The 13064-nt window shown below is 39.5% G+C and overlaps 1 protein-coding gene and 1 non-coding gene across 2 annotated transcripts; one reads left to right on the forward strand and one right to left on the reverse strand.

Moving 5' to 3' along the window:
- Positions 1-1386: 1386 nt before the first annotated feature.
- LOC110285811 (olfactory receptor 4D10) lies at positions 1387-3109 on the forward strand. Its single transcript, XM_021152249.2, has one exon. The coding sequence runs from the start codon at positions 1573-1575 to the stop codon at positions 2506-2508; it is 936 nt and encodes a 311-aa protein (XP_021007908.1). The 5' UTR covers positions 1387-1572; the 3' UTR covers positions 2509-3109.
- A 9505-nt stretch (positions 3110-12614) lies between these two features.
- Positions 12615-12721, reverse strand: LOC115030015 (U6 spliceosomal RNA). The gene has a single exon (XR_003835608.1). It is a non-coding gene; the product is annotated as a U6 spliceosomal RNA (small nuclear RNA).
- Between the last annotated feature and the right edge of the window lie 343 nt (positions 12722-13064).

Raw genomic sequence — 13064 nt, forward strand, 5'->3', positions numbered from 1 at the left:
TGCTGTTCCACCTATAGGGTTGCAGACCCCTTCAGCTCCTTGGGTACTTTCTCTAGCTCCTCCATTGGGGGCCCTGTGTTCCATCCTATAGATGACTGTGAGCATCCACTTCTGTATTTGCCAGGCACTGGCATAACCTCACAAGAGACAGCTATATCAGGGTCCTTTCAGCAAAATCTTGCTGGCATCTGCAATAGTATCTGGGTTTGGTGGATGATTATGGGATGGATCGCTGGGTGGAGTAGTCTCTGGATAGTCCATCCTTTCGTCTTAGCTCCAAACTTTGTCTCTGTAACTCCTTTCATGGGTATTTTGTTCCCTATTCTACTGCACAGCCTTATGGAGGCTCCTACAGATGTGTGATACAGTAGTTGTTCTTGAGCTGACTCTGGGTTTATCAGGAAATTTTATAGCTGTTTAGACAAATAACTCTTTGGGGACTTTTTTTTACTACTTTTACTCCAAAAATGAGTTGAAATAAATCCTGCTGAATTCTTGTACAATCACTATTGTAGTGCATCAAATAGCTTTGGGATTGAACATAATCCCACCAAATTTCAGTTTCACAATGTAACAATGTATTGAGTTTGAGGAAATTAATTCACCTTTCTTCATCTACTAAAAATTAGTAAAATCCCTTCTTAATAGGAATACACAAGAGAGCCATTACAAGGCACTTTGCCTTTGAAATGAGAAGTAGGCAAAAAAAAAAAAAAAAAATCTTAACTCCACAACTGTTCTTCCTCAGCAACCTAAAGATGGATAAGATGATTGATGATGCAGACAGAGGGAATGAGAATCGCAACCTGTGAAGGAAGCAGATCTCGAGGCAGCTCCTGTTCTCTGCCGGAGGCTGAAACTAGGAGCCCACGGTAAGACTCAGGAAACTACATCCTTCTTCAGTCTTCTGTCGTTTCCCGTGAGTCCCCTTGGCCCAGTTACCTCCTTCTCCCTGATTGCTAGGTTCAATATCGTCTGCAGGTTACAGCAGATAAATCAGAATCCCCATCATTCAGCAACTCAGTGGCAGACTATGAGGGAATAAAAACCATGTTTCAGATAGCCAAAGCTTGCATAGTGTCTCTGTCCAAATGTGATCTTGTGCAATGTAGAAAATTAATAATAGTGTTAACAAAAATGGGGACAGGTAAACACAGAACCTGAAGAAGGTTTTTCCATTTCATGCTCTTAAAAAGTCAACCTGAACTCTTAAAAAGTAGCCCCCAAAGTAAGATAGCTGGCCAAGAGATTTGAGTAGATTTTATTAAAGCAGAAAAAACTGATAAAGCATTAAACTGTACATCAGTAATGTTTCTGTTTTAAAATCTGATGCTTAACTGTCACTACCTATTATATTTTTTTCCTAACATTTCTCCATAGGAAAAGATTAATGACTTGCTTTGTAATTGGTAGCCAGACTTGATTACCAGATTATGATATTTAAAATGTGGACAACTCCACCACTTTTGAGCACGTTGGCAAAGCAGAAGAAATCAACTTCATCCTAGGAAGACAAGAGAAGCAGCCCAAGTCTCGAAACAAAAAGGCAAAGAAAGAAGGAGATTTAATGAGATGGAAAACTATACCAGGGTGAAAGAACTTATTTTCCTTGGACTGACCCAAAGTCAAGAAGTGAGCATGGTGCTCTTTCTTTTCCTTCTCCTGGTGTATGTGACAACTCTGCTGGGGAACCTTCTCATCATGATCACAGTGACATGTGAGTCTCGCCTTCACACCCCCATGTATTTCTTGCTCAGGAATTTGTCTGTTGCTGATATCTGCTTTTCCTCCATCACTGCCCCCAAGGTTCTGGTGGACCTTCTCTCAGACAGAAAGACCATCTCTTTCAATGGCTGTCTCACTCAGATGTTCTTCTTCCACCTTATTGGGGGAGTGGATGTGTTTTCTCTGTCTGTGATGGCTCTAGATCGATATGTGGCCATCTCTAAGCCCTTGCACTATGTGACCATCATGAGCAGGGGCCGTTGCATTGGGTTAATAGTGGCCTCCTGGGTGGGGGGCTTTGCCCACTCCATAGTGCAGATTTCTCTCTTGCTGACACTTCCCTTCTGTGGACCCAATGTTCTTGACACTTTCTACTGTGATGTCCCCCAGGTCATCAAACTTGCCTGCACAGACATCTTTGTTCTTGAGCTGCTGATGATTTCCAATAATGGCCTGGTTGCTACTCTGTGGTTTGTATTGTTGGTGGTTTCGTACACAGTCATTCTTATGATGCTTAGATCTCATTCAGGAGAGGGCAGGAAGAAAGCCATCTCCACCTGCACCTCCCACATCACTGTGGTCACCCTGCATTTTGTGCCCTGCATCTATGTCTATGCCAGGCCCTTCACTGCCCTCCCCACAGATAAAGCCATCTCTGTCACCTTCACAGTCATCTCCCCTCTGCTAAACCCCTTGATCTATACTCTGAGGAACCAGGAAATGAAGTCAGCCATGAGGAGACTTAGAAAAAGACTTGAACCTTTTGATAGAGAAGAGCAATAACTCATCCCTGTCACAACATTTTCAAACATTTGTACATAAAATAAGCTTTATTCTTTATACTTGTCTGTCACTTTTCTTCCCACTGTGGCATAAAACAGCCCAAAAGATCTCAAATTGATAGTTTTAATTCTCCCGTATGTTTTCAGTATGTAAAATACTGTGTCACAGAATCACCAAGTAAATCTCAATGGAATCTGTGAAATATGAAGAAATAAATGCATGAACTAGATCGTTGCATACTGTAATCATACTTTAGTTCTGCTTTGCTTTTGTGTTTTGTTTCCTGACACAAATTTCATTATACAATGCTGTCTACTCTGGAACTCACTATTTGCACAGGCCTCGAGTTCTCAGAAACCTTCCTGTCTCGGCCTCCTAAGTGCTGGGGTTAGAGTTGTGAACCACTATACCCAGCTAGATTTTCATGTTTAAAATTGATTTGATTTCTAGAACAGACAAATCTTCATGGGAGCCTTCATAGAAGAATATAGAAATTACTTAAATAGCCGTGCTGTGAACTAGATCCTATGTGTCTAAAAAAGCAGACTCAAAAACATTGTGTGAGCACAATGCAATCAAGTACTGCTTAGAAATATTCTAACCTATGTTGTGAGTAGATACAGCAAGCCTTGGAAACCTGAACTCAGTGTAATCACATACAGAAGAACAAAATGTATTTCTTTCCTCGTTCTGTATCACTGTATCTGGGAGGACTGAGATAAAGGATTCAGTGAAATGTTTCTAGAAGTTAATAATAGCGATTACAATAACTGATAATAATGCAGACTCACATTCTCATATTTGACTTATGGGAAGCAAGGTTTAGAAATTGACATTTCTTATATTTAGAAAGATAATACCATGCATATAATGACATGCATTGTTTCCCCATGGAGAGTAGCTGAAAAGCAAATATGTAATTATTTTTACAGAAAAATGCTGGAATGTTCCTATAAGATAAAACAGTGTATTTGAAAATTATGCTCTAGATTTACACTAAGATCAAATACTGCTGCAATAATTCAGGTCAGAGTAAATTTTACAACCAAAGATATTAAGTACTTGAGTAATGAAATAAATAACATAAATGTTTAGAGAAAAAAGTAAAAGATATTTTTGTAAAATGCTGTTCTGGTTACTTTTTATCAGCTTGAAACAAGCGAGGATCATCTGGAAAGAGGGAACCTTGATTGAGAAACTGCTTCTATAAGACTGGCTTGTAGGCAAGTCTGTAGAGCATAGTCTTAATTAGTGTTTAATGCCAGAGGGTGGACAGCCCACTGTGGCCTTGCCACCCCTGGTCAAGTGGTACAGAGTTGTTTTGTCTTGTTTTGTTTTGAAGACAAACTAAGCAAACCATGAAAAACAAGTCAGTAAAGACTAAGAAAGTGTCACACCACAGAGATAGGATACAGAAAATGGTAATGATAAACATGGAGAAGAAAGTGAATGAACATAATAAATGCTGAATATAAGAGGAGTTTCTAGAGAAAATAATAGGAATGAAAAAGCACTGTTTTAAGAGGGAATAGCTGATAACCTTCGCAGCTGATAAATTATATATATATATATATATATATATATATATATATATATATATATATATACATGAAATCTATCGAATCAGAATCTGAAGACTGAAATGAGGTATTGGGTGTGGGGGTTCAATGGCATTGTTAAGCATGCAGGAAAGAAATCAACAAACTCAGAGGTGGGTTCTTTGAAGTGTATAGTCCGAATTTGACAGGCAGGCACACCCACATTTAGTCTCTGAAAAGCCCAACCATGCAGGTACCACTGTGATCTTCTTTTATGACCATAGTTTATTGGATGAAAGAGGTGCAGACAGCTTTTTAATGGACCAGAGCTGGTCATGGAGAATGCCACAGGACTACACAGACCCAGATGCAGCATCTCCTCTTCTCTACTGTACAAACGTGAGAAAGTGGCTGAAGCTCCTTGAGGAGATGGGCATGATCACAAAGTGGAAACAATGTTAACACTCTAAAGAATCAAATAGATATGAGTATAAAATTTGAAAGTTCACTAAGTCAAGGTCCTAAACTAGAGGCAAAGACCTCTGTAAAATCATCCTAAAGATGTAGCTCGTGATTGGCTTTCCAAGCATTGCTTCAGTCAACAATTATTTAGTACTTGCTGTATGTCAAAGCACTAAATCAATCAATACTTTGAGAGAAAACATAAGTTGTACAATCTGAGAAGCATAAAGATAAACAAGTAAAGAGAAATGAAGAGAGTCATAGACACCTGTGAGATACCATGAGGCAAAAGAACCTATGCATGGCAAGAGTCCAAGGATAAGTAATGGACTGAAGCTTACAACTTCTGTTTAAAAACATTACACACACACACACACACACACACACACACACACGTGTGTGTGTGTATATATATTATGGTATTTAAGTGTAGAGTTTTTGTGTGTACTTACCTTATAAGTACACACAAAAACTCTACACTTAAATACCATAATAAAACTTTCCCCTTTAATCCCAGCACTAGGGAGGCAGAGGCAGGCGGATTTCTGAGTTCGAGGCCAGCCTGGTCTACAGGGTGAGTTCCAGGACAGCCAGGGGAACACAGAGAAACCCTGTCTCGAAAAACACAAACAAACAAATAAAAATAAAACTTGCCAAACTGAAAATAATCAGGAAAAAATGACTTATCACATACAAGGAATATTGAATCACTTTAAGAGCTGAATTCTCATAAGAAATGGATTCAAAGACAAGAAAACAAATTCAAATTGCTAACAGAAGATACCAGTCAACAAAGAATTATATTTCCAATGAAAATGTAGGAAACCTTATCAGATAAACAAAAGTAGATTATATATAGCATCTTTCCCTATTTAAAAAAAAATATGATGACACTTCTGGACAAAAATGTAGGACATTCAGCAAAAGATACCGGCAAAAAGTAAAGACTTTCTAATAGAACCCTGGATGCTTAGGAGGTAAGGAAAGATTTAACACATTGAACCTTATTAAATTAAAAGGCTTTTGTAAAGCAACAGAAATGGTCAACTGGGTAAAAAGGTAGCTTACATGATGGGAAAGAAACTTCATTAGCTACATATCTATCAAATCATTAATATGTCTAGAATTCACAAAGAAATAAAAAATGGAAAATGAAGAAAACAAGTGGGCCAGGTATGATGATGGTTCCCAAGGACCAGCCTCAGCTTGGAGACGGGTTCTAGGAGAAGGAGCATTTGATAGCAGCAAAACAAAAGACTCAAAATCAAATCATGGCTCCAAGCTGCAAACCTGTGTTCTGCTCAAGACAGCTTTCGAGAGTGTGCTCTCTGTGTTCTGTTCTCTCTCTGTCTCTCTGTCTGTCTCTCTGTCTCTCTGTCTTTCTGTCTGTGTGAGTGTGTGTGTGTGTGTGTGTGTGTGTGTGTGTGTGTGTGTGTTCGACTCTGCTTGAGGCAGTTTTCTCTTATTATTCTAAAAACTCTCTTGAGATTTTTATTTTTATTATTCTATCTCTCTTGAAGATAGCTCATTCTTTTTTTTTTCTTTTCTTTTTTTTTTTAATATTTTTATTACATATTTTCCTCAATTACATTTCCAATGCTATCCCAAAAGTCCCCCATAGCGCCCCCCACTTCCCTACCCACCCATTCCCATTCTTTTAGCCCTGGCATTCCCCTATATTGGGGCATATAAAGTTTGCAAGTCCAATGGGCCTCTCTTTCCATTGATGGCCGACTAGGCCATCTTTCGATACATATGCAGCTAGAGACAAGAGCTCCGGGGTTCTGGTTAGTACATCATGTTGTTCCAACAATAGGGTTGCAGATCCCTTTAGCTCCTTGGGTACTTTCTCTAGCTTCTCCATTGGGAGCCCTGTGATACATCCAATAGCTGACTGTGAACATCCACTCCTGTGTTTGCTAGGCCCCGGCATCGTCTCACAAGAGACAGCTATATTTGGGTCCTTTCAGCAAAATCTTGCTAGTGTATGCAATGGTGTCAGCGTTTAGAAGCTGATTATGGGATGGATCCCTGGATACGGCAGTCTCTAAATGGTCCATCCTTTCCTCACAGCTACGAACTTTGTCTCTGTAACTCCTTCCCTGGGTGTTTTGTTCCCAATTCTAAGAAGGTGCACAGTGTCCACACTTTGGTCTTCATTCTTCTTGAGTTTCATGCGTTTATCAAATTGTATCTTATATCTTGGGTACCCTAAGTTTTGGGCTAATATCCACTTATCAGTGAATACATATTGTGTGAGTTCTTTTGTGATTGTGTGATTTCACTCAAGATGATGCCCTCCAGGTCCATCCATTTGGCTAGGAATTTCATAAATTCATTCTTTTTAATAGCTGAGTAGTACTCCATTGTGTAAATGTACCATAATTTCTGTATCCATTCCTCTGTTGAGGGACATCTGGGTTCTTTCCAGCTTCTGGCTATTATAAATAGGACTGCTATGAACATAGTGGAGCATGTGTCCTTTTTACCGGTTGGGACATCTTCTGGATATATGCCCAGGAGAGGTATTGCTGGATCCTCCGGTAGTACTATGTCCAATTTTCAGAGGAACCGCCAGACTGATTTCCAGAGTGGTTGTACAAGCTTGCAATCCCACCAACAATGGAGGAGTGTTCCTCTTTCTCCACATCCTCGCCAGCATCTGCTGTCACCTGAATTTTTGATCTTAGCCATTCTGACTGGTGTGAGGTGGAATCTCAGGGTTGTTTTGATTTGCATTTCCCTGATGATTAAGGATGTTGAACATTTTTTCAGGTGTTTCTGTGCCATTTGGTATTCCTCAGGTGAGAATTCTTTGTTCAGTTCTGAGCCCCATTTTTTAATGGGGTTATTTGACTTTCTGGAGTCCACCTTCTTGAGTTCTTTATATATATTGGATATTAGTCCCCTATCTAATTTAGGATAGGTGAAGATCCTTTCCCAATCTGTTGGTGGTTTTTTTGTCTTATTGATGGTGTCTTTAGCCTTGCAGAAGCTTTGTAGTTTCATGAGGTCCCACTTGTCAATTCTCGATCTTACAGCACAAGCCATTACTGTTCTATTCAGGAATTTTTCCCCTGTGCCCATATCTTCAAGGCTTTTCCCCACTTTCTCCTCTATAAGTTTCAGTGTCTCTGGTTTTATGTGAAGTTCCTTGATCCACTTAGACTTGACCTTAGTACAAGGAGATAGGAATGGATCGATTCGCATTCTTCTACATGTTAACAACCAATTGTGCCAGCACCATTTGTTGAAAATGCTGTCTTTCTTCCACTGGATGTTTTTAGCTCCCTTGTCGAAGATCAGGTGACCATAGGTGTGTGGGTTCATTTCTGGGTCTTCAATTCTATTCCATTGGTCTATTTGTCTGTCACTATACCAGTACCATGCAGTTTTTATCACAATTGCTCTGTAGTAGAGCTTTAGGTCCGGCATGGTGATTCCACCAGAGGTTCTTTTATCCTTGAGAAGAGTTTTTGCTATCCTAGGTTTTTTGTTATTCCAGATGAATTTGCAGATTGCACTTTCTTTTTTTTTTTTTTTTTAATATTTTTCTTACATATTTTCCTCAATTACGTTTCCAATGCTATCCCAAAAGTCCCCCATAGCGCCCCCCACTTCCCTACCCACCCATTCCCATTCTTTTGGCCCTGGCATTCCCCTATATTGGGGCATATAAAGTTTGCGAGTCCAATGGGCCTCTCTTTCCACTGATGGCTGACTAGGCCATCTTTCGATACATATGCAGCTAGAGACAAGAGCTCCGGGGTTCTGGTTAGTACATCATGTTGTTCCAACAATAGGGTTGCAGATCCCTTTAGCTCCTTGGGTACTTTCTCTAGCTTCTCCATTGGGAGCCCTGTGATACATCCAATAGCTGACTGTGAACATCCACTCCTGTGTTGGCTAGGCCCCAGCATCGTCTCACAAGAGACAGTTATATTTGGGTCCTTTCAGCAAAATCTTGCTAGTGTATGCAATGGTGTCAGCGTTTAGAAGTTGATTATGGGATGGATCCCTGGATACGGCAGTCTCTAAATGGTCCATCCTTTCATCACCGCTACGAACTTTGTCTCTGTAACTCCTTCCCTGGGTGTTTTGTTCCCAATTCTAAGAAGGTGCACAGTGTCCACACTTTGGTCTTCATTCTTCTTGAGTTTCATGCGTTTAGCAAATTGTATCTTAAATCTTGGGTATCCTAAGTTTTGGGCTAATATCCACTTATCAGTGAATACATATTGTGTGAGTTCTTTTGTGATTGTGTTACTTCACTCAAGATGATGCCCTCCAGGTCCATCCATTTGGCTAGGAATTTCATAAATTCATTCTTTTTAATAGCTGAGTAGTACTCCATTGTGTAAATGTACCATAATTTCTGTATCCATTCCTCTGTTGAGGGACATCTGGGTTCTTTCCAGCTTCTGGCTATTATAAATAGGGCTGCTATGAACATAGTGGAACATGTGTCCTTTTTACCGGTTGGGACATCTTCTGGATATATGCCCAGGAGAGGTATTGCTGGATCCTCCGGTAGTACTATGTCCAATTTTCAGAGGAACCGCCAGACTGATTTCCAGAGTGGTTGTACAAGCTTGCAATCCCACCAACAATGGAGGAGTGTTCCTCTTTCTCCACATCCTCGCCAGCAACTGCTGTCACCTGAATTTTTGATCTTAGCCATTCTGACTGGTGTGAGGTGGAAATTCAGGGTTGTTTTGATTTGCATTTCCCTGATGATTAAGGATGTTGAACATTTTTTCAGGTGTTTCTCTGCCATTCGGTATTCCTCAGGTGAGAATTCTTTGTTCAGTTCTGAGCCCCATTTTTTAATGGGGTTATTTGACTTTCTGGAGTCCACCTTCTTGAGTTCTTTATATATATTGGATATTAGTCCCTTATCTGATTTAGGATAGGTGAAGATCCTTTCCCAATCTGTTGGTGGTTTTTTTGTCTTATTGATGGTGTCTTTAGCCTTGCAGAAGCTTTGTAGTTTCATGAGGTCCCACTTGTCAATTCTCGATCTTACAGCACAAGCCATTACTGTTCTATTCAGGAATTTTTCCCCTGTGCCCATATCTTCAAGGCTTTTCCCCACTTTCTCCTCTATAAGTTTCAGTGTCTCTGGTTTTATGTGAAGTTCCTTGATCCACTTAGACTTGACCTTAGTACAAGGAGATAGGAATGGATCGATTCGCATTCTTCTACATGTTAACAACCAATTGTGCCAGCACCATTTGTTGAAAATGCTGTCTTTCTTCCACTGGATGTTTTTAGCTCCCTTGTCGAAGATCAAGTGACCATAGGTGTGTGGGTTCATTTCTGGGTCTTCAATTCTATTCCATTGGTCTATTTGTCTGTCACTATACCAGTACCATGCAGTTTTTATCACAATTGCTCTGTAGTAGAGCTTTAGGTCCGGCATGGTGATTCCACCAGAGGTTCTTTTATCCTTGAGAAGAGTTTTTGCTATCCTAGGTTTTTTGTTATTCCAGATGAATTTGCAGATTGCCCTTTCTAATTCGTTGAAGAATTGATTTGGAATTTTGATGGGGATTGCATTGAATCTGTAGATTGCTTTTGGCAAGATAGCCATTTTTACAATGTTGATCCTGCCAATCCATGAGCATGGGAGATCTTTCCATATTCTGAGATCTTCTATAATTTCTTTCTTCAGAGACTTGAAGTTTTTATCATACAGATCTTTCACTTCCTTAGTTAGAGTCACGCCAAGATATTTTATATTATTTGTGACTATTGAGAAGGGTGTTGTTTCCCTAATTTCTTTCTCAGCCTGTTTATTCTTTGTGTAGAGAAAGGCCATTGATTTGTTTGAGTTAATTTTATATCCAGCTACTTCACCAAAGCTGTTTATCAAGCTTAGGAGTTCTCTGGTGGAATTTTTAGGGTCACTTATATATACTATCATATCATCTGCAAAAAGTGATATTTTGACTTCATCTTTTCCAATTTGTATCCCTTTGATCTCCTTTTGTTGTCGAATTGCTCTGGCTAGGACTTCAAGTACAATGTTGAATAGGTATGGAGAAAGTGGACAGCCTTGTCTAGTCCCTGATTTTAGAGGGATTGCTTCAAGCTTCTCACCATTTACTTTGATGTTGGCTACTGGTTTGCTGTAGATTGCTTTTATCATGTTTAGGTATGAGCCTTGAATTCCTGATCTTTCCAAGACTTTTATCATGAATGGGTGTTGGATCTTGTCAAATGCTTTTTCCGCATCTAACGAGATGACCATGTGGTTTTTGTCTTTGAGTTTGTTTATATACTGGATTACGTTGATGGATTTCCATATATTGAACCATCCCTGCATCCCTGGGATGAAACCTACTTGGTCAGGATGAATGATTGTTTTGATGTGTTCTTGGATTCGGTTAGCAAGAACTTTATTGAGGATTTTTGCATCAATATTCATAAGGGATATTGGTCTGAAGTTTTCTATCTTTGTTGGGTCTTTTTGTGGTTTAGGTATCAGAGTAATTGTGGCTTCATAGAATGAGTTGGGTAGAGTACCTTCTGTTTCTATTTTGTGGAATAGTTTGTGAAGAACTGGGATTAGATCTTCTTTGAAGGTCTGATAGAACTCTGCACTAAACCCATCTGGTCCTGGGCTTTTTTTAGTTGGGAGACTATTAATGACTGCTTCTATTTCTTTGGGGGATATAGGGCTGTTTAGATCATTAACCTGATCTTGATTCAACTTTGGTACCTGGTATCTGTCTAGGAACTTCTCCATTTCATCCAGGTTCTCCAGTTTTGTCGAGTATAGCCTTTGGTAGAAGGATCTGATGGTGTTTTGGATGTCTTCAGGATCTGTTGTTATGTCTCCTTTTTCATTTCTAATTTTGTTAATTAGGATGCTTTCCCTGTGCCCTCTAGTGAGTCTGGCTAAGGGTTTATCTATCTTGTTGATTTTCTCAAAGAACCAGCTCCTTGATTGGTTGATTCTTTGAATAGTTTTTCTTGTTTCCACTTGGTTGATTTCGCCCCTGAGTTTGATTATTTCCTGCCGTCTACTCCTCTTGGGTGAATTTGCTTCCTTTTGTTCTAGTGCTTTTAGGTGTGTTGTCAAGCTGCTAATGTGTGCTCTCTCTAGTTTCCTTTTGGAGGCACTCAGAGCTATGAGTTTTCCTCTTAGAAATGCTTTCATTGCGTCCCATAAGTTTGGATATGTTGTGGCTTCATTTTCATTGAACTCTAAAAAGTCCTTAATTTCTTTCTTTATTCCTTCCTTGACCAAGGTATCATTGAGAAGAGTGTTGTTCAGTTTCCACGTGAAGGTTGGCTTTCTATTATTTATTTTGTTATTGAAGATCAGCCTTAGTCCATGGTGATCTGATAGGATGCATGGGACAATTTCAATATTTTTGTATCTGTTGAGGCCTGCTTTGTGACCAATTATGTGGTCAATTTTGGAGAAGGTACCATGAGGTGCTGAGAAGAAGGTATATCCTTTTGTTTTAGGATAGAATGTTCTGTAGATATCTGCCAGATCCATTTGATTCATAATTTCTCTTAGTTTCTCTGTGTCCCTGTTTAGTTTCTGTTTCCATGATCTGTCCATTGGTGAAAGTGGTGTGTTGAAGTCTCCCACTATTATTGTATGAGGTGCAATGTGTGCTTTGAGATTTACTAAAGTTTCTTTAATGAATGTGGCTGCCTTTGTATTTGGAGCATAGATATTCAGGATTGATAGTTCCTCTTGGAGGATTTTACCTTTGATGAGTATGAAGTGTCCCTCCCTGTCTTTTTTAATGACTTTGGGTTGGAAGTCAATCTTATCAGATATTAGAATGGCTACTCCAGCTTGTTTCTTCATGCCATTTGCTTGGAAAATTGTTTTCCAGCCTTTCATTCTGAGGTAGTGTCTATCCTTTTCTCTGAGATGAGTTTCCTGTAAGCAGCAAAATGTTGGGTCTTGTTTGTGTAGCCAGTTTGTTAGTCTATGTCTTTTTATCGGGGAGTTGAGTCCATTGATATTAAGAGATATTAAGGAAAAGTAATTGTTGTTTCCTGTTATTTTTGTTGTTAAAGTTGGCATTTTGTTCTTGTGGCTGTCTTCTTTTAGGTTTGTTGAGGGATTACCTTCTTAAAAATATGGAACGCTTCACGAATTTGCGTGTCATCCTTGCGCAGGGGCCATGCTAATCTTCTCTGTATCGTTCCAATTTTAGTATATGTGCTGCCGAAGCGAGCACGATAGCTCATTCTTGCAGACCAAAAAGTCCAGTCTTTTATTCCATATATCAATTCAGTCTTTACCCCAGGTTCCCTTTTGATTATGCCATGAATCAATCATCATCCCATGTCCCCACCCCCTTTATTCATAAGAAAAAAACAGCAAGCACAGGCACAGACAATAAGATAGCTGGGTAGGACCCTGCACTGAAATTACCATTCCAACCACCCCTAGACCTAAATTAGACTGACTGAGAACTCAGGAATCCACCAGCCTTTCTAAGCATAAACAAACAAACAAACAAACTAGCTGAGTAGGATCTTGCTTTATGATCACCACTCCGCAAATCTCTTTATCTCCTT

This window comes from Mus caroli, unplaced genomic scaffold (genome assembly GCF_978045245.1).
Source record: "Mus caroli unplaced genomic scaffold, Mus_caroli_1 scaffold_20, whole genome shotgun sequence".
NCBI lineage: Eukaryota > Metazoa > Chordata > Mammalia > Rodentia > Muridae > Mus > Mus caroli.